This window comes from Neopsephotus bourkii, unplaced genomic scaffold (genome assembly GCF_033783945.1).
Source record: "Neopsephotus bourkii isolate Nb327-2 ecotype Australia unplaced genomic scaffold, CSIRO-AGI_Nbou_v1 NB_1433, whole genome shotgun sequence".
NCBI lineage: Eukaryota > Metazoa > Chordata > Aves > Psittaciformes > Psittacidae > Neopsephotus > Neopsephotus bourkii.
In genome coordinates this window covers 2018594-2044837 of record NW_026901910.1, presented here as the reverse complement: position 1 = coordinate 2044837, position 26244 = coordinate 2018594, and the positions used below count along the sequence as shown (strand labels likewise).

At 47.7% G+C, this 26244-nt stretch overlaps 2 protein-coding genes across 4 annotated transcripts in view; one reads left to right on the top strand and one right to left on the bottom strand.

Moving 5' to 3' along the window:
- Positions 1-14064, top strand: part of PKNOX2 (PBX/knotted 1 homeobox 2) — a 76301-nt gene extending 62237 nt beyond the window's left edge. For both annotated transcript variants that reach the window (XM_061368404.1, XM_061368405.1), the window contains 7 exons: positions 2297-2485; positions 7894-8026; positions 8110-8207; positions 10090-10209; positions 10991-11067; positions 11637-11815; positions 12732-14064. In XM_061368404.1, the coding sequence (XP_061224388.1) occupies positions 2297-2485; positions 7894-8026; positions 8110-8207; positions 10090-10209; positions 10991-11067; positions 11637-11815; positions 12732-12979 (1044 nt within the window). In that variant the 3' untranslated portion in view covers positions 12980-14064. The remainder of the gene's footprint in view (positions 1-2296; positions 2486-7893; positions 8027-8109; positions 8208-10089; positions 10210-10990; positions 11068-11636; positions 11816-12731) is intronic.
- Positions 14065-15222: 1158 nt separating this feature from the next.
- Positions 15223-25432, bottom strand: FEZ1 (fasciculation and elongation protein zeta 1). Of its 2 annotated transcripts, XM_061368398.1 has the most exons (10): positions 25355-25432; positions 22756-23058; positions 19934-20030; positions 18645-18737; positions 17721-17928; positions 16944-17215; positions 16401-16481; positions 16048-16123; positions 15495-15560; positions 15223-15400 (listed from the first exon to the last, which is right to left on the bottom strand). In XM_061368398.1, exons 2-10 carry the CDS (start codon positions 23028-23030, stop codon positions 15384-15386), a joined length of 1185 nt encoding a protein of 394 aa, XP_061224382.1. In that variant the 5' UTR covers positions 23031-23058; positions 25355-25432; the 3' UTR covers positions 15223-15383. The 2 variants fall into 2 exon arrangements, with proteins under 2 accessions (XP_061224382.1, XP_061224383.1); XM_061368399.1 differs by lacking the exon at positions 25355-25432 and having other exon boundaries at positions 18645-18831; positions 22756-22980.
- Positions 25433-26244: the final 812 nt, after the last annotated feature.

Sequence of the window (26244 nt, the reverse complement as noted above, 5' to 3'; positions counted from 1 at the left end):
GCCTATTACAGATATCAAGGGTGTGACCTCTCATGAAAGGGGAAAAAAAACCAAACAATACACATCCGAGTGCAAAACCGATCTGCCTCTTTCCTATAAAGACCAAGAGGCAGCTTCAAGATGGATTTAAATCCCTCATGGTTCATGCCCGATTTCAGTTGTAGAAGAGAGTTTTGTGACATCCCTAAATCAAGAGTGGCTTAGCAGCCTGTGAAAAGCCCTCCAAAAAGATTTCAGGCCATGCAAAGACCAGTTTGTACATTACTAAACCCATTTTGCAAATGTCTTACAGCCAAGAACAGAAATTGCTCTGCGACAAGCAACCAAAAAAAGAGAGTTTTTGAATTATTTCACTTTGGCACTGAACATGCATCAAATGTTAAGGTGCACAAGAAAAACCATTTAAATGACATAAAAAGGGGTGGAATGATCTAGGAAGAGGAGAGAGATGGAGCCAGCTGAAGCAGAAAAAGCCCCATATCCAAACATTTTTGTGAGAAAAATCTGTTACTACACATAACATTTCCAGCAAATGGTCAATGCAGATGTGGCCACAGAGATTGTTTTCACTGGGTTTTTTGGTGGTTTCCTAAAAAGACCCTGCACCAGTTCCGGTTTTTTGGAGCAACTCTTGCTGCCAAGGTGAAATTTGGCCATTGGCAGTTGCACTGATCCCATGTGTGACTGTGCAGCACTGGATATATTGATATTTGTATATTTTCCCTATTTCTAGGACATATTTGTATGTATTTATTCTATCCAGTGCCCAGAATGTCTCCAGAAGCCATTCAGATCACTTGGTGTGGTTGGCCTCCATCAAGACAGAGGAGATGGTTAAAGTGATGCTGAAGAAGGACCATTCCTATTGGTGTGAAGCGCTAACTGGAGGGAATTTTGGGCGAAATACTCAAGACTCAACATATCAATCCGCTTCTGAGCTGACGCTTTTCCCATATTTGCACTGTTTTTGCAGTTTTTTGGTTATTTTGGGGGTGGGTTTTTCTTTTAATGCCACTGATTCCCCGGAAATCGGTGATGGCAAAGCAGGGATGAAAAGGCCAGCGGCATTAAGCTATCATTAGAATAAGAGTCATGTATTCCTCACCGCCGAGATGCACATAATTAGAAATTAGAAAAAGGTCAGATCTCACCATTATCAACTCAATCAGCTGCCGAGTGCCACACAGTCAATTAATTCAGCATCTGTATTTTTTACAACCCCGCGCACGTACGCCGTCGGACTGTAACTCTTTATTCGGACAGATATACGACGCAGCGGAGCAGGGACATAAAATGAGACCCTAAGCAAATGAGCTGAGATAATTGAGAGATTTATTTTTTATACATATATGTGTCAGGTCTTCTTGCCTTTGCCCTTGAATATTGACTTTCATGGCCATTGAGCCCTGGGAGGATGCGGAGACTTGGGCCATGACGCCTCCACCTTGTGCTTTGCCGGCACCAACTGCAGAGGAGATAAAAAAAGCAAGAAAAAGACCCAAAAAAAGAGGATTTTCCCAACTACAACCCATCATCCCTGATGTTCCTTCACTAAAATTTCGCTTTCTCTGTCATGGAGCCACCACCCAGGTTTGGCACTGGATTTTTCGGGATGTTTCCCACCCATGGTGACTCGCAGTTTGTAAAGATGACCACTAAAATTTGCAAGTTAAAAACACCCTTTGAAATGCAAAGACGCTTTGTTCCATAAAACCGCATTTATTGCCCCGGAGTGAATAGCTGAAATTTTATATATTATGCAAGATTTCAAACAGCGGCTGTAAAACTTAAGGTTTCAGCTCAGCAAGAGGAATGTTTTATGTGTAAATTTTTTAACGTTTATGGGGTACGTTTTAATGAGGCCCAGGCTTTGCACCAGCAACAGCTTACGGTGGAGTTGCAGCCCTATAATCTTGTTAGAAGAAGTGGCCTCCAGAGAATAACCAAATGCTTTTCAACATCCTTGGATGTCGGACTTTTTTTGGGCATAGGGAGCAATTCCCATGAAGGCAATGATAAATTTTGTGAATTGTTTCCTCTTGAGATATCGAAGGTGGAATTGATGGGAAGGGAAAAAGGAATGCAGAGGTGACAAAGGATGGGCTCTGGCAGGGGGTTTTGGCATGAATATTGATTTTTTGGCTCTTTTTTTTGGTGTGTTTAAAATATTTAATTCTACCATGGGATCAGTTCCAGCTTAGATTTTGAGAGAGAATATTGATTTGGTTTGGTTTTTTTTCCCTGTTCTTCAAGGTAAAAAACGATTTTAACTATGCCATTGTGTGCCCTCGTCTAGATGGTGAAGGCCATTCAGGTCCTGCGCATCCACCTCCTGGAGCTGGAGAAGGTCAATGAGTTGTGCAAGGACTTCTGCAACCGCTACATCACCTGCCTCAAAACCAAGATGCACAGTGACAACCTACTCAGGAATGACCTGGGGGGGCCCTACTCCCCCAACCCCTCCTCCCTCAGCCTCCACCCCCAGGTAACACCTTAAATATCGCCTGTAATCATCATCACTGCAAGTTGACCAATGGGCGAGTTGGGTCAATAAGATTTGAGGGTTGCTCTACAACTCTTGTAGCTTCCTGGAAATTCCTTAAAACCCATCCCTAGATGACAGAAACAATGGAAAAAAGCCCCATGTCTTGCTCGTATCATACAATAAATGATGCTGTGGAGATCTTTGTGTCATTGCAAATGAAAGAGATGAGGACTTTTCCTAAACTTACATTGCAGCAACGAAATGCGTGTGGAGGGAGGTATTGCAGAAGCCATGCAAAGCACACAGGAAAATGGACCATAAATTTGCATTTTTCATGAAAAATTACTATTTGTTGGTAGGGGGGACGGAAACACCGTGATTTTCCCCACTACTTTCCCTTCCACCATCCACCGTCAAGAAATTTCAAGGCACCTCAACAGATTTTTGGGTCTCTTTTGGGCTTTGCTGCTCCTTATTTTGCCCCAGCATGTCTTGCAGTTTTCCCACAGCATGGTCAATTTTCCCACCTTAACTGTTTTCTTTTGGCATAATTTGGGTTTTAGCTGGGAGAAGGAAACATTTGGTGCCTCAAGCACAGTGGGAGAGTACAAGCAGATGCCTAGAAATTGTGGAAATATCAGCTGAAATGTCCAAACCAAGCTGCACTTTGGTGCTTTTTCGGTCAAAATGAGGAATTGTTACTTAATATTTGGATAAAAACCTGTTTCCTATAGATTAGGGTTTTCATGTGCATTTGCAGTGCAGGGCATAAATGTTAGCTCGTTGCATCCCAAAAACCTTCCCTGATGCAATATTCTGTATCCTTTGTGGATTTCTCTTAGACCCTCAGTTTTTAAGGAGAGAATAAAATCTGGGCTTGCACAATCCCACCAGAGATAACTGCAGCAACAGAAAATAACCCAGGCAGCTCTTGAGGTTCTCCCCAAAAATGGGGTAGTGATGCTGGCTTTTTAGGGCTTTTCTGGGCATTTTTAAAGTGGAGGAAATGAAAAAACAGAAGTTGTTTGTAACAGCAGGGCTCCAAGTGCTGCAGTTTGAAGCTTCCAGTATGACGTTTGCAGCCTGGAATGGGGAAGGAGAAGCCCTCCAAAAAGTTTTATTTCTTATTTGGGTTTCCTGAAAGCACCAAACCACTTAATCATTGACCTACTCCCCCCCCCCTCCCCCATCCTGTCTGTATTTTCTAATAATCTCTAGAAATGGACTTATTATCCCTTTGCCGCTTTATGGGAGCATTCCTTATGATCAAAATTAGCAAGACACTTGCATAAAAGAGAACAATAATTGCTCAACGAGCATCTCGCTTGTAATTTATTAGTTTCTATTATTGTGCATTGCCATGGCAACGGCTCGCATCCCGGGTGATGAGAGAGATGTTAGATAGGAGCCGACGAAGCTCCCGGTCCCAGCAAATGGAGATGCACGGTTTTTATCAGTAATTTTCATGGAAATAATAAGTGAGGGAGTTAATGAGATGGAAAAGCCGTCCTGTGGCTATTGTGATCCCCCCCCCCCCCCCCCAATCTTTTTTCTTTCTAATTTTTAAAGTGTTGATCTAATTAGAATGCATCGGTCAGGAAAAGTAATGAGGATTTAGTGCCTCACAAAGAGGTGGGGATCCTATCAGAAAATTAGCACAAGTCTTTGGAAAATAAGAAGGCCCACAGAGAGGTACCAAGAGCCTCTGATTCCTACAAACCCAGAGCTATCGAATGCTTCCCTTCTGGGCAAGACTTGAAAGTTGGAGAAATTCAAGTGAGGATTTGGAAGCAGTTGTTAAATAAATGGGAATGCACCCAGAAAAGACTCAACTGGAGAGGAAACGCTTGCTCAGTGATTAAGGGATTTTCAGCAGGCAATGGGAGCTGAGATACTTTGATAGAGCAGAAGTAGCCACCATCTCATCTGCTCATTGGATGAGGACATAAGAAGGACATGGAATTGTCGGAGCAAGACCAGAAGAGGCCATGAGGATGATCAGGGGCTGGAGCACCTCCTGTATGAAGATAGGCTGAGAAAATTAGGGCTGTTCAGCTGCAGTAACCAATGACAAGTGCCTGAGTGCTTCAGCTCATTGAGTATCCTCAAGTTTGCATGGAAAAGGATAAAACCCAAAAAGCTGGAAATACTCAATAACCATCAGTTGAGTTTTAAGGGCTGGGGATGCTCCAGAGAGCTGAAGAATCATGCGACCAGTGGTTAAAAAAAGGCAAGTGAGATGATTTTGCTAATGATTGTCCCATTCAGCTCATGCTGAGGGCAGGTAAAACAGTTAACTGGCAACTAATTTAGGGATTTAAAGAAAAATAAATCTGAAAAATGTAAATATAATTCCTATCAGTGGCTGAGGTCTTTCAGAAAAAAGGTTTTCTCAGGACATCGATCCTTTTGCAAGGAGAGCCGCCAGGCTGATCATGGTAGTGAAACATTTCAATTTTTTTTAATGTGTTACCAATGGACACCCTCCTTTAAAAATCCTGGATGCAAAATAGCAAGGATGTCAACTAAAACTGGGAAAACAATGTCTGGAGCTGTCAAAATGTCATCGCAGAAGAATCACAGTTGGATTTCCCTGGTGTATCACAACAAGATGGTCCTTGGCTCGGTGGTGTTTATGCTTTCTAAGATGGAAAATGCAAGAATTTCTGGAAATGCAAGAAAGCCTGGTGGGGTTGGAAAGATGAGGAAGCACCCAGTTGGGTGTTTCAACTGTTGCTGAAATCTTCTCCTGTTGCCAAGTCTAGAGATGACTCTTGGTGTTGGCCAAGTTTGGGTGAAACGTTAGGGTTTTTCCTCTGTGATGATCCTTCCCTGAACCTTTGTTACCTTACAGGCAATTTTCTATCCTATTTTATCCACTGATTTTGGGCTTTGGTTTGTTTTGTGGAAGAGTTTCAGACTGTCTGGGCTGAACCCAGGACACTGGCCTGCAGGTCCACCAAGCAGTTCCCCTTCTTCCATTCTTCTTGGTTGTTTTTCACTGGGCTTCATGTGGAAACCTTGAGTCCTCATCAGACCAAACCCTTTTTAACCCCCTCCCTTCATTTAATGAATATTTTTTGAGTTTTTCAGATAGGGATGGGAGAGTGGAGATGCCTGTGGAGGGGGGGGAAAGCCAATTTAACCCAAAGCTTAAAGTAAATCAGTTTGACTTTTCTTCAGCATCAGAGTGGTCTTCACTGCTCTCCAGTTGACTTCACCTGCAAGGAAAAGAAACTCTTCATAGCCAGTCAAATTGGGAACCAGAGCACTGCCAAGGATGTTTAAATTGGGTTAAATCTTGCCTTTTTCAGCTCTTGTTTCAAGTGAAAATTGTGGCAGATTGGCAGTGGTCGAATGGTCATATTCAGTACAGCACTTCTTCTCAAATTCCTTCTCCATCTTTTTCTTCATTAAAATGACTTTTAGTTGGGAGAAATAGAGCTGTGGAAGGTCAGTGCTGAGATGTGGATCTGCAGAGACACCTAGAGATGCTTTTTTTATACTCAAGTTTCAACTTCTTATGAGTCCTAAAATATAAAATACTTTCCACTGCAGCAAAATCACAAGTTAATATCATTTGGCTGGCATTTGCTATCCAGGCAATTAGTACGCAAAATATAGTTTTTAAATCTTCTTGGAGATATCTATATTTATTTTAAGACAGAGCCTCCACTTCCATTGGGTACCCTTGGTTTCACATTGGCATTGCAGTTACACCATGAATTCCTTTTTTGGACATGACCAAGCTAGTGTTTTGGGACAGTTTTCCTCTGTAACACCAAAAAAACAACCCAATTTTTGTCATACAATGCTGTTAGAAATGGCTTTGACCACAGCATCTTTAAAGAGCAGGTTCTTGCTCCCATTTTTTGATATCCCACATTGTTTCTTCCCAGTGCACTTAGAAGCATGAAATCAACCAGGTTGGAAAAGACCTTCAAGATCATCAAGTCCAACCTTTACCCCAGCACTGCCAAGGCCACCCCTAACCCATGTCACTAAGGGTCTTGTCTACGTGGTGTGTGAACACTTGCAGGGGCAGTGATCCCACTTCCCTTGGCAGCCTCTTCCAATGCCTGAGCACCCTTTGAGGAAGGAATTGTTCCTAATCTCCAGTCTAAAATGTTCTGGATACCCTTTGTTTGGAGGAATCATGGAAAAACACAGCAGGAGAGGAAAGCCAAACCAAAACCATTTTTTCCCCCAAAAGGTTAGAGATGGGGAAGGGATATTAAAAAAAAAAAAAGAAAGCATAAGTATTTTATGTTTTTTGCATTTTTTAAATTAATTTAGTGATGAAAAGGAACGTGTGGGAGGCAAAGCAGAAATTCGCAGCAATTGCAGCAAAATTTCCACATAAGTAACATCGGGATCATCAATGGAGAGGACAAAAATACCATGTGGCAGAGGTGTCAGATGCGATGGTTTGGGCTTGACATCAAGGCAGGGGAAAATGCAGGAAGGGGTTTTAATGGCAAAAGTCTTGAATGTGAAGAAATGTCTCAAAATGAAGGGAAATTGGATAAAAAATTGGAAAAAAAAACCCTTTTACTGGCATTTTACTCAACTGTTGAAGGCCACCTGGCTACCAGGGAGGTGATGCAGAGTGGGATAATGGGTAGAAAAAGGAAGGAAACTATTTTTGTTGCAAGAAATGAGTGCAGTTTTCACTCCAGCTGGGTGAATTAGAGATAAATGATTATCTTGGGCTTATTTTGAAATGATAATTTCATAAATCTTATTTGCTAATTCCTGCCCATCTGGGAGGCTGTGGTACATCACCCTGTATTCTCGCCATACTCAATTGCAGCACCCTTCCCAAAATGTTGCATTCAGTACTCAATCATTCCATTTGATCTCTTTCCAATTGCTGCTTGAATGCAAGAGCTGCTCCACAGCTGGGACTGCAAATGAGCTTACAGCTTTTGGTTTAAAAATGCCCTTTTTTTTTGCAAAAAGTTAGCTTAAAGCTGCAAGGAATGCTATCAAATGGGGTTATGTTGTTATTAACTTCATTATTTTACTATTATTCAGGCAAGGTGAAACAATGGTGTTTGCCCTGGCTTTTAGACAATGCTGCATCAGACAGTTCCAGTGAAAACATCCCAAAACTATATAGGAAGAAGAAGCCTGAAGAAATTCCTTCTTGTCTGTCATGCTCCTTTTTCCTAATGGGAATGCATAAAGAAGACAAGTTTGGGGAAGTCACTTCGCAAAGTGTAAATCCTCATTTTTCATCTTCTTTTGCAGTTGCAGCAAAGTGAAGAACTCCTTTTCCTGCTGTTTTGCCTGTTGAAGTACTCAAAGCAACAGGATGAATTTATTGGGGGGGATGGGGTGGGTATATTAACCCTCTGCATGGCTTTGTGCCTTAAAATCAATGCTTTTAATGGTTTTTCCCTCAGGAGATGTTGCAGAGCTCGCCCGCAGCACTGCCACCTGCATCCAACCCTCCGCCGGGCATCGTGGTGCCAGCAGCCGCACTCCCACCGGGCAACTTGGCCATGAGCACTGGCAGCAGCTCACCGGCTGTGCCAGGTAGGGACCACACAGGAGTCCGGTGGGGGCAAAGGGGAGAAGTTTGGGGGTTTTGGGACCCCCACGAGTCTTTTTGTCCCTAGGTGGAGCCTTGTACCAGCCTGTGACGATGGTGACGTCACAGGGCCAGGTCCTTGCCCAAGCCATCGCCCCTGGTGCCCTGCAGCTCCCCAATGCCCAGGTAAGCCCTTCCCACCTCACATTCCCACTTTACACAGCATTTTGCACGGCTGCAGCAAGCCAAAACCCCATTTCTTAAGGCATTAAACTCATGGGAGTATCCTGAATTTTTAATTAGCAGGAAACATTGATTAAACCCAGGTACCTTGGGGGTACCTGAGGAACTAGAGCAAAGACCTAACAAATTATAGCAATGTTTATATTTCTATGTTATACAGTATATTATATTCTATACACTATACACTGCATACTATATAATGCAGTGTGATATATCACGTATATGACATATGCTATATGATCTATGAGATATCATGCATCATATATAAGATGATAAACGATATACGACATATGACAGATATATGTGATAGATACTATATCTATGATATATGAAATATGTGATCTATGATATCTGATATATGATATATCCGATAGGATACGATATGGAATCACAGAGTAGTTTGGGTTGGAAAGGACCTTAAGATCATCTAGTTCCAACCCACCTGCCATGGGCAGGGACACCATACACTAAACCATGTCACCCCCTCTAAACCGTTGCTATTGCATTATGGATCTGGGATTGCCTGTCCAGTGCAGCATTTGCAGCACTCATGGGAAAGAGTCATTTTTTCCCTTGCTTTATGGATTTTGGCATATTATTTTAGCCATTTGCTCTGTTTTTACTCCTTTTTTTCTGTCATTGCAATGAATTACATGGGGTTTGTCTGTGGGTGCATCTTGCAATAAGGTGACAATTTGGTGTAGAAAAGGATTTATAAGGACAACTTGCTGTGTTGGCTGTGTTACACGTGAACTCTTCCAAAGCCCCATTCCCTAGGAATTTGGGCAAGAAACCATCGTTTTCTGCTACTCTGCTTCACAGAGCAGGTCAGCAAAAATTCCCCCTTGCATGTTGGGAATGGGTGGCACTTTGCTTGCAGGTTTTATTGCCTGTGCACTGCTTCTTAAAATTTCTTCCTTTAATACCTTTCCGTTGAGGGCTTTATGCATTGCAGCAAAACCCTCCATGGTGGGAAAAACATGTGCACAGGGAATAGTGGGGCAGGGAGGAAGCCCCAGACAAGCACCTCCGGATGCTCTTCCTGCGCCACCGGCATGATTTATTCAGCTGGAACCCATGGGAATTGCAGGGACCTGCTGGCCTGATGTTTAATTCATCCAGCAGAAAGGGTTTGATGAAGAGCTGGGGAAAATAAAGAGTAAAAACCTCTTTTTAACTCAAGCACTGAGATTTCAGCTCAGTTCCTGCATCCTCATTAAAACTTCTCTTGCAGCAAGATGTTGACTTTTTTATTTTTTTCTGGGGGAGAAAAGGCAAGTTTTCCTGCAATGGATATGTTTGCCCTCATGGTGGGAATCAGTCAGATGAGGAATGCAGGCTTGGAAGGTGTTAACAAGCAGCAGGGTTTTAACCTCAGGTTCAGAAAGCCATCTTCTTGGTTGTTGGAGCAAGCTGCTCTAGTGGAAGGTCTCCCTGCCCATGGCAGGGTGTTGGACCTGGATGAGCTTTAAGGTCCCTTCCAACCCAAAGCATCCCGTGATTCTGTTTTATAAGGTAAAAGTGTTTTTCCTCTTTAATTGGATATCAAAACCATCGTGGGTTTGGCACCCCAGTTCCCAGCTGTGCTGGTGCCACCGCAGGGAAAAAAATCCCATTTCCCTTTGCAAAGCATTGGTAAAACCAGTGGAGATATTGAATAGAGATCCTGGGGGAAAATGTGGGTTTAATGCAAAGTTTTTGGGGAAAAAAATAGGGTTTGGATGCTCCCTGCAAGTGCCTGGTTTTTCCACTCCCATTTTGAGTTGATTTTACTTGTGTTTTGGGTTGTCTGCCTCTGTTTTCAGCCAGTGCTCTCCCCTGGCAGGTGAACCTCGACCTTACCTCCCTCCTTGATGGTGAGGACAAGAAGTCCAAGAACAAGCGGGGCGTCCTGCCCAAACATGCCACCAACATCATGCGCTCATGGCTCTTCCAGCATCTCATGGTGAGCACCTCAACTACCAAATCTCTGTGCAAGCTGGGGAAAATAAAAAGGTGGAAAACCCCCAAATGAGCAAATCAAGGGGGGTGAGTTTGTATTTGGAGGCACTAAGTGGCTTTGCTTTTATTTTGGGAGTATTTGGAGCGTGCTGTTTTTCACTGCAGGTGGTAACAATATGCCCTTAATGCAAGAATAAGCAACCAAAAGGGGCTTTCCATGACTTGTTCTACAGTTAACATCTCCCAGATACCCTTTTCTAGCAAGCTGGAGTGTGAAAGCTGTCCCACAGGTAGAGTTGTGATCTGCAGTCACCTGACATGCAGAATTGCAAACCCATCCCATTTTGGGGGGATGCAAATGTAGGTAGATGGAAGGAACTCAGAGGATGCAGCCGGGATATTTCCATACAAGGACACTGCTGTCCCATCAGCAGGGCTGGAAGAAGGGTGAAAAGCTTAACCCTAACCCTTTTTCCTGCATAATTTGGCCAAAATCCACTCAGAATCTGATTGCAAAGAGATTTGTGATGGTCTTCAGGAAGGTGGGAGACTCCCAAGGTAGGCAGCAACACAGAAAATAACAACTCCAAGCAACTTGGGGAACAACATGGCCCAGGAAATCATAGAGCAGCAACTGGAATGGACTTTCCAGCCTGGGTTTTTTTAATGGGGAATGTTGGATTTATTGCATTCAGGACAAGAACATCGCTGTGTTGGGCCCGCTCAAGGTTGCTGGTTTGCATACAGAGATGTCACTTTGCTGCCCATCTCTCTTTTTTTCCTAGCACCCCTACCCTACAGAGGACGAGAAGAGGCAAATTGCTGCCCAAACCAACCTGACCCTCTTGCAAGTCAACAACTGGTGAGTGCATCAGTGACCCATGCAGTCATCTTGCTGGCTTTAGAAATGTTTTTCCTGCTGTTTTGGTGCTATAGATAGTGATTTTCTGGGGGTAACTTGGGTAATCAGGGACCATTTCTAGTTGGGCTGGGGTGTGTTTAATTGGCAGCGTTTCATTTGCGATGTTTTAGTGCCCTCTGCTGGCAAACCCCATGTGTAGCAGCCTTCAACTCAGCTGGAGAAATTAATGCAATGGTGTAACATCAATGGTTTGTGTTGGAAGGGACCTTAAAGCTCATCAGCTCCAACCCCCGGCCACGGGCAGGGACACCTTCCACTAGAGCAGCTTGCTCCAAGCCCCTGTGTCCAGCCTGGCCTTGAGCACTGCCAGGGATGGGGCAGCCACAGCTTCTCTGGGCACCCTGTGCCGGTGTCCCACCACTCATCATAAAACATAGCACAGACAGATAAAATAGGGTAACCCCCCGGCTGTTTGGTTTTATACTGTGATTCATTGATTGTTATAAGGTCTGTTGTTTTAACTCAGAGTTGGTGTAACATTACTCCAATGGTCTCTTTTCCCTGGAAAGGTTCATCAACGCCCGGCGACGCATCCTGCAGCCAATGCTCGACGCCAGCAACCCAGACCCTGCCCCCAAAGCAAAGAAAATCAAATCTCAGCATCGGCCCACCCAGCGGTTCTGGCCCAACTCCATCGCTGCTGGGGTCCTGCAGCAGCAGAGTGGCAATGCGGGGACAAATCCTGATGGTAAGGACAAGCCCTGATGGCCGCTGCTCTTCCTGGATGGGGTGGCCATGCATTCAATTATGGTCTTAATTGGGAATTAAGGATTTCTGGAGCTGTTTTTATCCCCTGTGGGGAAAAATATGTTGATGAAGTGGTGAATGTAAGAAGATCCTTCCAGCTGGCTGTCAGGAGGGCACTAGAAATGGGGAACTGCCATCTCCTCAGCATAGGAACACTCCTTAATGATCTAACCCTGTGGGGCATCACTTGGGATACCCCCTGAGGGGAGGAGGTAATGGGGAAGATGGGGAGAGGACACAAAGTGGAAAAAAGGGTTATAAGATGGTGATGAGAAAACAGATGAGACAAGATAGGAAGGAAGAAGGTGAAAGGAGGAAGGTGAACAGAGAACAGATAATGAAACTGAAGAGTAGAGAAGATGGAGATAAGACAGATAAGACAAGATAGGAAGACAGAAGATGGAGGAAAGATGAAGAACAGGTGATGAAGATGAAGAGCAGAGAAGATGGCAATGAGAAGACAGACGAGACAAGAAGGGAGGAGAAAAGATAAACAGAGAACAGATTATGAAGATGGAGTAGAGAAAATGAAGAGAGGGTGAATGAGCATGGACCAGACAAGATGAGAACAGAGAAGATGAAGAGAAGGGATGGTGGAAACTGAGAGAAGACAGAGATCTGCCCAACCAATTTGGGCATCTACTTGCTCAAAAATGATCATTTCTTGTTATTTAATGAAGAGACATTAAAAACATTGAGGGTTGGACCTTGGGCAGTGACTGGGACATGTGGGACACCCTACAGGGTGTTCTGTCTAGATACAGCTTTCAGCTTGGCTTGTTCTTGGTTCTTGCACTTTGTTGTCACTTTCATATTACTTGGAGAGTCCTTATTTCTGTGTATTTATGTGATTTCAGGCTCGCTCAGCATGGACAACCTGCAACCCCTCTCATCAGCAACAGCCACCATGGCCATGCAGCAGGCCATGCTGGCAGCCCATGACGACTCCCTTGATGGCACCGAGGAAGAAGAGGAGGATGAGGAGGATGAGGACGAGATGGAGGAAGAGGAAGAAGAAGAGGAAGAGCTGGAAGAAGAGCCTGGTGGCCTCCCGGCAGCACCCGGCGCTGACCTCGGCTTGGACCACAGTGACTCCTTGGAATAGCTCCTCCGGCACCATCCCCAAATCATTGACAGCACCAGAAACAAAATTCCCCCAGAAATGCCAAAAAAAACCCCAACCCCTGGCAAGAACAAAAACGAAATTGGTGAGAAAAAAGCAAATTGGAGGCACTGGTGGCTGCCCTGGCTGCCCACAGGAGCACAGGGACCAGCACGTCAGCGTGTGGATGTGAAGGACACATGTTTACAAGGCACATATTGTGGCCGGATTTATTTTTCTTTTTCAGGCTTTTTTCTTATTTTTCCCTTTCCCCCTTCAGTTTTGGTAAGAAAACGCATTTTTAGGGGATGCTGTTTTCCCCACGCGATGCTCCAATGCTGTTGGGCGACAGTGGGCTTTCACCATGGGCCACTGCGTCCATCACTTGGATTCCTTGGTGCAAAAAACCCCAAATCCCCATAAACAACCCCAGGACTGATGCTTTTTGGGATTTTCCCCCAAAAAGAGGATTCACAGGCGTAAGTATCAGCACATGGGGAGAAAGAAACAGCGAGTGCAAGTTCTGCTTCAGGTTGGATCTGAGGAGGGTTTTGGTGCTCTTGACCCACCAGATTGCCCAGATCTCCCTGTTTTATCCCAAGTGCTGTGGCCGTTTGGTGACTCTGGACACAACTTTCTGGAAAAGGGAGGATATTCCCCCAAATCCTTTTATTTATGTGCTAAAACACCCATTGAATCTGGAGAAGAACCACCCCATTCTCATCCTGAAGGGCTGAGACTGGATGCAGAGTTGGGGCAAAGGCTGCCGGGAATGAGACTTTCCCACTGGCACCGAGGCAGGAAAAAATGGGTTTAAAACACACAGATTTTCACCCAGAATTGAATGGTGACCCCCAAGAGTCACCAAGATGGAAGGAAACTCAATAATGTTGCTGAAAGATGGTTTCTCCCTGACATTGTCCACCCATGTGGGAAAACGGTGGAGTTTTAGCCCAAACAAGCCACAGGAGAGGGTGGCTCGGCAAAAAAAAAAAATCAATGTATTTTGGGTTTCTGTAATTTCATAAAGGATTCATTGTAATTTAGTATTAATTCATGGCCATTTATTATAAAGTGCTACGAGATGAGGTTTTGCAGCTGTATTTTGTTGGCAGCCTCCTCCTGTGACTCGAAAATCCTCAAAAGTCCCCTCAAATAAGTGAAACAGCCCCAAAATGAGCAATGTTTACCCCAAAATGAATATTATCGTTCAAAAAGGAGGGCTTCTCCCCCTAAATGAATGATGCTTATCTCAAAATGAGTAATTCTGACCCTAAAATGGGTGATGCTGATCCCAAAATGAATTTTTTTTTGTCCAAAAATTAGACATTCTCCCCCCAAATGAGTGATGCTTATTTCAGAATGTTACGCTTCCCAAAAATGAGTGATGCTCCCCAAAAAGAAATGATGGTACCCAAACCAGGCAATCCATCCCCAAAATGAGTGATGCTCACACTGAAATATCTTTTCCAAAAAGGTGGGATTCTCCCCCAAAATGACTTTTGCTCCCCCAAAAGGAGTGACCCTCCCCAAAACAGGCAGTGCTGCCCCGAAACCTATTATTGTCCCTAAAAATGAGGGATGGCCCCGAAAATTCAGTGTTTCCCCCCTGAAAAGTACTATTTTCCCCAAATTAACTATATTCCTCCAAAATTGTTTTTTTTCAAGTAGTGCCCCCCAAATGATTGATCTTCATGAAAGCACCATGCTCCCATAAATGTTTCCCCCCAATGAGCAATTATCATCCCAAATGAGCAACAGTCTCCCAAAGTAAATGATTTCCCCCCAATGCCTGAATGTGTCCCCAAAATGGATTACGCTCTCCAAAAATGAGCAAAGCTCCCCAAATGAGTGACAAGTCCCCAGACTGAGCAATTATTCCCCCCCCATGGAAGCCCCCTCATTCCTTAAGGAGCCACTGCTAATTAACCGGTTGATTTTTCTGGGAATAAAACCGGCAATTTTGGTACAATTTAGGGCTGAAAGTTAAAAATGGGTAAAAAAAATCCCCTCAACATGGGATTTTGAGGAGAATTTTGCCCCTCAGATCACTGTCGCTGCCGGCTCTGAGCCCCCAGCATCTCATTAGCCAGAAATTTGCATATCTTATAATTTCCTGAATATTCATGAGCACTGCAGCAAAGCCCTCGTTGGTCTTTTCCACCCCCAAAAAGGGCCTTTTTCCCATCAAAAAGCAGTAGAACTATGTCCCGAGCCGGGGGATGGAGACACCGGAGGCCGGATGCTTAATTAATGAAACGAATTATTTATTTCCCAGTTGTGCAAAGGTGGGGGCAGTGCGGGGGGGAGGGGTGGGGATGGGGGCCGCGGGTGACCCATTTTCCTCGGGTTTAGCCCCATTTTCAGGGGGTGTCGGGGTTGGGGGGGGCTCAAGGGCAGCGCGGCATCAGGTTGGGCACAGCACTGCAACGAGAGATGCACAGACACAGAGGCTGCACAGGAGCTGCATGAAGGCTGCAGGGGGAGTGCACAGGAGATGGAGGAGGTGAGCAGATACCTTTGAGGATGTAATCCGTGAGCAGTGTGGGCACCTTCTCATTCCCTTCCTTCATGGCAAACAGGACTGTGAGCAGGAACAGAGCTGTGAGCCCATCCCCACTGCCCCCAAACCTCCATTTTCTCCCTCAAACCAGCCCCAAAGTCACCATAGGGACACCTGCAGAGTTTCACTGCTGCACTGCAATGATGCACCCGTATCGCAGCCACTGCAGTGATGCAGAATGGTGTGTCCCAAATCCACCATGCTGTGCTGATGCAAAATCATAGAATCCCAGACTGGTTTGGGCTGGAACGGACCTAAAAGCTCATCCAGTTCCAACCCCCTGCCATGGACAGGGACACCTTCCATTTGTCCTACCACTACCGTCCCTGACGAAGAGTCCCTATCCAGCATCCTTGTAGCTCCTTTAGGCACTGGAAGCTGCTCTAAGGTCTCCCTGGAGCCTTCTCTTGTCCAGGCTGAACAGCCCCAACTTTCTCAGCCTGTCTCCATATGGGATGTGCTCTAGCACCAATTCTGTCCCAAAACAGAAGCTTGGAAAAATACTCACTGTTAGTGAGCATCTGCAGGTCCTCGACAGAGGGTGGAGACCCCTTCTTCTCATAGGGAATCACTGTGTTCAGGTACTGGAAAGACAACACCCAAACACACCAAAAAGAACCAGGTGGCACAAAACTGCCTGGTTTTCACACCGCCTTGGGACAAATGGCCCAAAACTGGTGCTCAAGCAGACTGTGCTGCAATTGTCCTGTGACTGTGTTTGATGGGCAGGAATTCTGGGGAGTACTGAATGGATTTCATGCAGACTCCTGCTCTGGGAGGATTTCTTTTGAGGTGATGCAGGGAATGGGGGTATGTATGGAAGGGGGCAGATGTGGGCAATTTTTTGGGAGGAAAGGGCACCTGTTTCTCATTGGCGGTGGGGCCAAAGGTCTGGCGCAGGCCGGAGTGCAGGATGCTGGAGATGCCCTCCATGCTGAAGCGCTGGGGACACACATGTCACCCCATCACCTCCCAGGAATGCGGTCATTACTCATTGCACCTCCTTTCACATCAGCTTCCTCCCAGCTCCTGACTCCCACCTGCAGCCCCCATTCCCTGTCCCCATCTCCTTCTGTCCCCATGTCCTCCTCTTCCCCATCCGTCCAAGCCCATGTCCCTTTGCCTCATCCCCGTCTCTACATCACTCCATCCTATGTCCCTGTTACATCCCTCCATCCCTCATTCCCTGCCTCATGTCTCCCTCTCCCATATCCCTTGCCCTATCCCATCACCCATTCCCTGTCCCATGTCCCACCATCCCATCCCTGCATCCTTTCATCCCACACCCCTTCATCCTTCAACCCCTCAACCCCATGTCGCCCTGCCCCATCCCTGTGCCCACATCCCCATGTCTCCCTCCCTCCATCCCAAATTCCCCCATCCCCATGGCCGCAGCATCCCCACCTTCCGGGGCATGTTGTTCCCACGCTCGGGACGCCCTCCCTGCAGGCTCAGGCCCCTGTCGCGCCGACGGCGCCGGGCGGCCTCGCGCTGCTCCCGCTGCTCCCCCTGCACGGCCAGCAGCGCCCCGATGAACGCCGTCTTCACCTCCTTCTCGAAGGCCAGCTCATCCCGACGAGCCAACTGGGCCACCAGCTCTGCGGACAGCGCCCGGCTCGCTGCCTCTGCCCGCCCCGCCGCCGCCACCAGCTCCCGCGCCGACAGCCGGCCCAGCACTGCCAACAGGGAGGTTTAATGGGGTGCCCGGCGCAATTGGTGAAACACTTGGGGGTGCAACTGCAATGCACAGTGCAATAAACCATGGAATCATGGAATGGTTTGGGATGGAAAAGACCTTCAAAGCTCATCCAGTCCCAACCCCTGCCACAGGCAGGGACACCTTCCACTAGAGCAGCTTGCTCCAAGCCCCTGTGTCCAACCTGGCCTTGAGCACTGCCAGGGATGGGGCAGCCACAACTATTACTGAAGCAAATATCAGTGACATCCCTACAGTGATGAGCATGGTGCAATTAGACCTGTTATCAAGATGCACAGAGTGACCAATGCCACTGGTGAGGCACCAGTGCAGTCAGTGCTTCATCTTTTGCCAACAGCCCCCTCCTGGCCAAACAGTGTGTGAGCACTGGAGCGAGCCAGCCCTGAAGCCTGGAGAGACTCAGTTGTCCAATTTGGTGGAAATTAACCCCAGAAAGTGACTGGCCAGGGTTTTGCTGGCCTTACCTTCGTGAGAGCAGTTGTTGTTGAAGGCAGGGGAGAAAGCATGCAGCTCCCGCAGAACGATAGGCTCCGTGCTCCCACCACTGCCTTTGCCTTTAGCATCAGCCTCAGTTTCCTCTTCCTCTTCCTCGTCCTCCTCTTCCTCCTCCCCCTCAGGATCAGCCTCGGGGTCAGGTGAACTCTGCATCAGCTCCTCCAGCTCCTCGATGACCTTCAGAGCATCAGTGTCCTCCATTTGCACCTTCATTCTACCTCCATCCTGCACCTACACCTTGCAGCCCACAGCGACATCCTGCATCTGTGTCCTGCACCCACATCTCCAACCTGCTCCCTTCATCCAGCACCTGCATCCTCCATCTTTATCAGCATCCCTCAATCTCCATCTGTATCCTCCATCTGCATCCCTCATCTGCACCTGCATTTGCATTCCTCTGTACCCTGCACCCTCCACCCTCCATTTGCATCCTCATCTGCATCCCACATTCCCAGCCGCATCCCTCATCTACAGCCTCCCACATGCACTCACACCCTGGCCCTCCACCTACATCTAACTGCATCCCATACCTGCATCTGCATCCTGGTCCCTCCAAACTGCTTCCTCCACCTGCATTTGGTACCTACACCATGCATCAGACATCCACACCCTGCCTCTGCACCAGCATCCTGTAGCTGCATCTGACCTCTGCACCCCATTTTTGTACTTCATCCCATGCCACCCATTTGCACCCCCACCCCATGTTCCCATCTGCACCTAAATCCCACATCAGCACCCACAGCCTGCACCTCTAGCTACATTCAAACCTGCATTCCATGCTCTGCATCCCGAAATAATTGGATTTGGCCTTTTTTTTTGCATTGCCATGGGGCTGGGATGGGCTGGGGGCTCAAGCCTGGCTTTTGGGAGACACCCATGGGAACCAGGGGTACCTGCTCAGCTGTCAGCAGCGGCTCCTCGTTGATGCCCGAGTCCTGCTCACTCCTCTCAGTGAGCTCCTCCTCCTCCTCCTCCTTCTCGCAGAGCTGCAGGAGACACAGGCTGGGAGGTCCTGGTGGCACCGCAGGCCCGGCCCGGCACAGGCATGGCCCCAGCATGGACACAGACATGGCCCTGGCCCTGGCACAGGGAGAGCCACCAGCGAACCACATCTCAGGGGGACATGCTGCATGGGGGAGACACTGGGTGGAGACATCAGATGAGGGGGACGGCGGCGAAGATGTTGGATGAGGTGTTGGATGGAGACATCAGATGGGGATGATGTATAGGGAGATGCTGGGTGAAGGCATTGGGTGGAGATGTTGGGTGGGGAAATGCTGGACAGAGGCATTGGATGAGGATGCTGGATGGAGACGCTGGAGAAGAGAGACAAGCAAGGAAGTATTGGATGGGTAGGCATTGTGAGGAGATGGATGGAGATGCTGGATGGGAAGCCACTGGATGGAGAGTTGTTGGACTTGGAAGCTGGACAGGGAGAAGTACAAGTATGGTAGATAGAGATGCTGGATGACGATGTTGGATGGAGAGATGTTTTCATTAATATATTGCACAGTGACACTGGATGGGGAGGTGTTGGAGACACTGGAGAGAAATGCTGGAGACGTTGGATGGTGAAGCTGAAGGGGGAAGCGGTCAGATGGGAGATACTGGATGGGGATATTAGATGGGGAGATGTCAGAGGGGAATGCCTGATGGGGAGGTAATGGATGAAGATGTTGGATGCAGATGTTGGACAGGGAGGCATCTTCTTTTTTACCACCTTTCACAGTCTACTTCACCTTTTTGGCAAAAATATAACCCCAGATATTCACCTTCTCTCCCCCTCCTTTAGCAACAGGTTCTGTACCATCCAAATGGGTTAAATTCAGTGGATTTTGGGGCACCGCTGCAGCCCTCCCACACCCACAAACACAGCTATTCACAGCCCAAACTCGCTGCAGCAAAGACAATACTATTTTCTAGCCAAAAAAATACACTATCTCACCCCTGAGACGAGATTGCCAAACCAAACCTGTAATATTGCCTATTTCAGTGTGATTTCACCCTAAAACGTGGACATTCACTGCACTGCTGCTGCAGCACCCCAAAAATACCATTTCTGGGTAGTGCGCAGAGCCCTGGGGCTGATTGACAGCCGTCAAGCATCACCAGGGCATGCTTGACAAGGGGTCATGTGGGGACAGGGGGGTCTGGGGAGCCAAGGGGGGATGCAGAGCAGTACCTGGTGGTCGGTGCCATCGGAGGCCTCAGCCCCGGAGAGCAGCCAGGGCCGGGGGGAGCTCCGGGGGGCGAAACCATCGGTGAGAGCATCCCAGACCCTGCAGGGAGGCGGGAGGTGAGCAGCGATCCCAAAATGCTGCCAAAATGCCTCAAAACACCACAAGATGCACCCCTGGAAACACTCTGAAATGCTTCCCCTGTGCTCCAAGAGCCCCAAATCCCACCGAGATGCCCCAAACATCCCAAATACTGCCCTAGAAGACCCAAAAGCTCCTCAAAATATCATGCCCTGAAATACCCCAAAGTACCCTGAAATGCTGCCCCAGCACTTGATAATATTGAAACATTGCCATCAAAATACCACCCCAAAAGGCCACTCTTATATCCCAAAATGTCTCCAGATGCCCCAAAATGCCTTAAATGCCCCCAATTCCACCCCAATACATCACCAAGATGCCCTGAAATGCTCCAGAACAGCTGGAAATGCTCCAGTAGACCCAGAAATACCCAAAATGCCATCCTAAAAAACTGCCTCAAAGCTCCAAGACCCTCTGGAAGGCCCCAAACCCCCTCAAAACACTGCTCGGAAACACCCCAAAATATTCTTCTGAAACACCCCAAAATGCCATAAAGATCCCAAAGCTCAGAATGCCCTCAAATGCCATCATGGAATACCCAAAAATACCCTCCAAAAGCAGAACGCACCAGGATGCCATCCTGAAATGCTCCAAACCACCCCAAAATACCACTGGGAAAGCCCCCAAAATGCTGTCCTGACACATTGCCTACAAACACCCTAAGATGCCTCATAAAGCTGCCCTGATACACCAAAGAAACCCCCCAAAAAGCTGCTGAGATGCTCCAGAACATCCCCCCAAATTGTTCAGTGTCCCAAAATGCTTTTGTGGCTCCCCAAATGCCTCAAAGCTCCCCAGAATGCTGCCCTACAATAGGGGGGAAAGTGGGAGAAGGGAAAATGGGATAAAAGAGAAATGGGAGAAAAAATGAGAAAGGGGGGAAAGAAGAAAAAAGGGGGGAAATGGGAGAGAAGAGAAAAAGGGGAGAAGGGGGAAAAAAGGGAAAATAGGGAATGGGGAAAGAGAGAAAAGAGCCAAAAGAGGGGAAAAGGGGAAAAAATGTAAGGAAAGCGGGGGAAAGGGGAGAAAAGGCCAAAAAATGGGGGAAAAGGATCAAAAAGCGATGAGAAAATGTCTCCCTGTTACAGGAAATGCACCCATTTTCCCCCCACAAATGGCGTTTTCAGTTCAACCCGGCACCACATCCCTGTGCACCCTGATTCCCTCTAAATCCCCCCAAACCCACCTGCCCCCTCCGAGCCCCCAAACTGCTCATTTTGGGGTATTTCTCTTATTTCCCTCCTCACCTGCTCTTAATCCCCCCGAAATCCCATATTTCCCAAATTAACACTAAACCCCCCATATTCCCATTTTCCACAAACCTGCAGCAAATAAGGAAAAAAATAAATGATTCTCCCCCAAATTTGCTTCCCCCCACACCCCCCAACCCCCTACTCTTAAAGGGCCAGTACCCCATAGGGTCACCAAGCAGCTTTCTGGGCTAAATATGGCAAGAAATGGTTAATAATGAGGGAAATAAAACGCCTTTAAGGCTTCAGCCCATCCCCCGCTGCGTACATAGGGCTCATTCAAGAAGGAAAGAAAAAAACCCCACTCTGTTTTTGCCCAAAGTGACCCAAAAAGACACAATGAGCAGCACAAAGCGGTGCAGCCGGCGACAGCACGGCAGTCCCTGCATGGAGCCAAAACGCATTTTTCCCCTAAAAACCATCAATTCAGTCAAGTACCAAAATCAACTTGGTTTCAGCAGGTTTTGATGAATAAAAAACCCACGAAAATAAAGACATTTGGGAGTTTTGGGGGTTGAAAACAAGCATTTTGCATAGTGAAAAATGAGTGTTAGGGATTGCAGCCTGGGGGAATAATGCCACTTAAACACAAAAATATCCACCAGAAAGAGGTTAATATATGAACATCGCTGAAAAAAAACACCTGAATTTGGCTAAAAATGACATTTTGCAACAAAAAAAGTGGGTTTTTAACAAAAAATTTAGGGTTTAATGCAAGTGCTGCTATACTGGGGGGAATTTGCCCCAAAATGGCTGCCCACTGGCGTGGTGCGGAAATCGCATGTTGTAAACAGGAGGCTCAGCCCTACTCATACCTTACTCCAGGTTTACACCCACCCTACCCCCAGGGGTTCTCCTCACATAGACTGAGCCTTCCATAATCCCCTGCAATGTGACACAGGACATCCCACTGTACCTCCTCATAGGATGCTACATAGCAACTCCAAGCATCCTACACAGCTACTCTCAAGGTAGCTCATCATCACGCCATAGTGTAGGGGGCTGATTTGCAAGCATGAAATGGGGTGCAATAAGCCTCACAGGGTCATTACTCATAGGAGAGTGGCCTACTCATAGGATCCGACACAGGTACTCATAGAATATTACACAGCTATTCCATACTGCTGCATGACCACACTGCGATACAGGGGGCTGAGTTGCATGTGGCATGTACCTTGCTAGTGTGCAAGGTGGCATGCAGACCCCACAGGAGCCCTTACTCATGGCTCATGACCATGCTGCAATGCAAGAGCTGGTCAGGGAAGTGTCGCAAGGAGGCACGCAGGCTGTGAAGGGGCCAACTCATGGGTTACTACACCTCTGTTTTGACACATCCCATTACCACGCTGCCATGCAGGGAGGCAGCTTGCACAGGGTAGGATTCTGCAGGTGAGCAACGAGGCCCGCACCCCCAGAAGTAAGGGGGCCTTACTCACTCCTCATCCTGGAGGCGCTCCTCCTCCTCCTGTGCCTGGAGATGGCTCCGCACAGGGGCCAGCCCCTCGGTGGCAGCATCGTAGTTGCGGAAGCAGACGGTCAGCTTCTCGTCGAATTCCTGCACCAGGTCCTCCATGGACTTGAAGCTCATCATCTCAGCCGAGAAGCTCTCCAGCTCGGCCAGAGCCGGGTCTGCAGTGCGTTGTGGGGTCCCCCCATCAACCCCGGGCCCCTCCTCAAACTCCTCCTCCAGGCTTACAAGAGGTGCCTCCATCCTCCTCCACGCAGATGTGCCGCCTTAGCTGCAGAGAGAGGGTGCCCATGAGGCACTGGGCTACTCACAGGTTACAACACCAGTGCTCCCCATTGCCCTTGCTGCCACTGGGCTGGCTGAAACCCTACTGCCAGGGCTATTACACAACCAACAATATCTCTGCAGTATCCTATTAGTATCCCAACAGCATCTTAGTACTGTCTTCATAGAAATACATTGACATCCTGACACTATACTCGTAGTCTTTACTAATAGCAACAAAGCACTGAGAGTGGCCCAAGTAGCTTAGTGCTACACTTGTAATATGTAAAAGGTATAACACTACCTTTTTTACTGAACTGGTAGTAACTCAGTGGTACCCTATATGACTACTGTATTGGTAGTGGCCTGAAAGTATCATACTAGTATGAGTAATATGCTGACAATATCCCAAAAATGTCAGTGTTACCTTGATAGCATCCTAGAAGTATCTTACCACTATCTTTAGTGGTGCCTCTGTAGTATCTCAGATATTCTACTAGCATATCCTGATAACATCTTAGCAGAGTCCTGAGAGCATCCTAGTAGGAGCCATTGCATAGCTCAGCATTGCCCTGATGTTGTACTAACACAAGTAAGAATATCCTGATACTATGACATGACCACCCCAATAGCACCCTAATCACATCCTAACAGTGCCCTGATAGTATCACAGTAGTATATGAGGAGTGTCCTGATAGGACCCTAAAAGTGATGAAATGGTATATAGCTATCATCTTTATAGTGTCTTGGTAGTGCAATGTAATTATCACTAAGATATTATCCTAGTGCCCTGTTACTATGCTGAAAGCAACTTGACTGTATCTGTTTGTAGTACCCTGAGAGTATCCTGATGGTGTGTTACAACTACTCCAGTGATGCCTTCATAACAATATCTCAGCATCAACCCTGGAAAGATGATGGAAATATGTTATCCTCCTGGCAGTGATCTGACAGTACCTTAGCAGCATTTTTGAACTATTCCAGTATCACCCACATAGTACCCACAGTGTATCTTAGGGCCACTCTGAAAGTGCCTTAGTAACTATCTGCAGAGTATCCTGTCAGCATTTGAGTATACTCCTGAGAGCATCTTAGCATCCCAGCTTTGTCTTGAGAGTATTTTACTCCTCCTTCACAAGATTACTGAGAGTATTGGGGTAGTATCTTAGCAGTAGCCTGATAGGAAGCAAACACAACCTTGTAGCAAGCCAGGAATAGGCCAGTAAAGGTGCCACTACCCCAACCCAGCCCTGTCATGCTTACCTCGGGGAGGAGAGCAGAAACACAGCAGCTTTTGGGGGAAAACCTGGCCAGATTGGGACTTTGAGTCCATGTGCAGCATGTCTTCACGCCCACTGTGCACACTTGCACCCCCCCCCCCATGTGTGTGTGTGCATGAACCTCCACAGCTCTGCAGCACAACCCCTGTGCACACACCCCACACGTGTCCAGGGTGCATGAACACCCATGTATGTGAATGTGCACACATGTGTGCACTTGCAGGTGAACACGCGCACTGTGCACATAACAGTTCACGTGTGTGAGCAGTGCACACGCAGTTGTGCATGTTCACACGCATGCACGCCTGTGTGCAGATGAAGATGTGCGTGCTCGAGCAGTGCATGCATCTGAGGGAGCATACAGCACATGCATGTCCCTGAGGATGCACCCACCCAGCACATGTGTGCATCCCACACATGTACACCACACCTGCACCATGCACTTCAACGTGCCTGCACCGCTGCACCTCCATGCCCCCTCATGCACTCACCATATAATGCCCATCCAAACTCCCCAAAATGCCCCAAAGCACCATCCTCTGCCCCCTGCCCCCTCCCCTGCTGCAGCGCGTGCGCATCCCACAATGCACCATCCTTGCACGGATGCTGATGTGCAGCATCCCCCCAAACACAATCACCCTTTGAACACAAACACTGCCCCCCCAAGCATCCAGCAAACACAAGCATCCCCTCACCACACGCACCTCTCCAAACACAAGCATCCCCCCCAACACAAGCATCCTCCAAACACACGCATGCCAACACAAGCATCCCCCCAACACAAGCACCCCTCCGAACACAAGCATCCCAACACAAGCATCCTGCAAACACAAGCATCCTCCAAACACAAGCATCCACTAAGCACACCCCAAAACACAAGCCCCTCCGTTCTGCACCCCCATGACCCCCCCAAAACCTACTCCGCATCTTGCACCAAGATGCACCCCTAAAATCCCCCCCCCCCACCGTTTACACACCACACCATCCCTCCCCCAAACCCCCCTCATCCAGCCCCGCACCCACCTTCGGCCCCGCATCCTCCGCGCCGCACCCGTGGGGGGGGGTAGTGTTGGGGGGGGGTGCGCTGCACTGCGCACGCGGGGGGGAGGAGGGATGACGTCACCGGGAAGGTGGTCATGACGTTATCCCCCCCATTACCCCTCCCCCCCGTTTATCTATTTATTTATGCACGTGCACGCCCATACACATACATTATGCACTCTAGAAATAGAAATTAAATAAAAACAATTAAAAGGAGATAAAGATGAAATTATTCATTAAAAATTAAATTATTTATTAATGGTCTAAAGAATATTTTTCTTTAAAAAAAAAGGGGTTTTTTTTAAACAAACATGTTTTGGAGCAATGGGGTCAGGTTAGAGCAGCTCCAGTGCCTAAAGGAGCTACAAGACAGCTGGGGAAGGGCTTTGGACAAGGGCCTGTAGGGACAGGGCAAGGGGAATGGCTTGAACCTGCCCGAGGGGAGACTGAGCTGAGCTCTTAGGCAGAAGCTCTTCCCTGTGAGGGTGCTGAGGCGCTGGCACAGGGTGCCCAGAGAAGCTGTGGCTGCCCCATCCCTGGCAGTGCTCAAGGCCAGGTCAGAGCACAGCAACTGCTCGCTTGTCCCTCCTGTAGTCACCGCGTCTGTCCCCTTCTCCCTTCCCTGGCTCCCAGAAATAACCCAGCAACACCAGGAGCTGCAGGAGCAGACGGCAGCCCACAGCCAGCACTTGGAGACCAAGGTGAAGAGCCTAGAGGATGAGCTTGGTATGGCCCCTGGCATGCCTGCCCAGTGCCAGTGCCCATGGTGGAGAGCCAGGGGAGATGGGAGGAATTTGCCTTGTGCTGTCAGCACAGCAGCAGCTAAAGGCAAAGCCCAGCCCTGTTCCCAGTGCATCCCTGACCTTGGGAGA

Bases quoted from the DNA above. Each gene is read 5' to 3' on its own strand.
- FEZ1 (XM_061368398.1), bottom strand. From the start codon at position 23,030: ATGGAGGCACCTCTTGTAAGCCTGGAGGAGGAGTTTGAGGAGGGGCCC. The intron at 20,031-22,755 runs GTGAGTAAGGCC...GCCTCCCTGCAG, and splicing joins GAGCGCCTCCAGGATGAGGA to GGTCTGGGATGCTCTCACCG. The intron at 17,216-17,720 runs GTAAGGCCAGCA...CCCTGTTGGCAG, and splicing joins CAACAACTGCTCTCACGAAG to TGCTGGGCCGGCTGTCGGCG.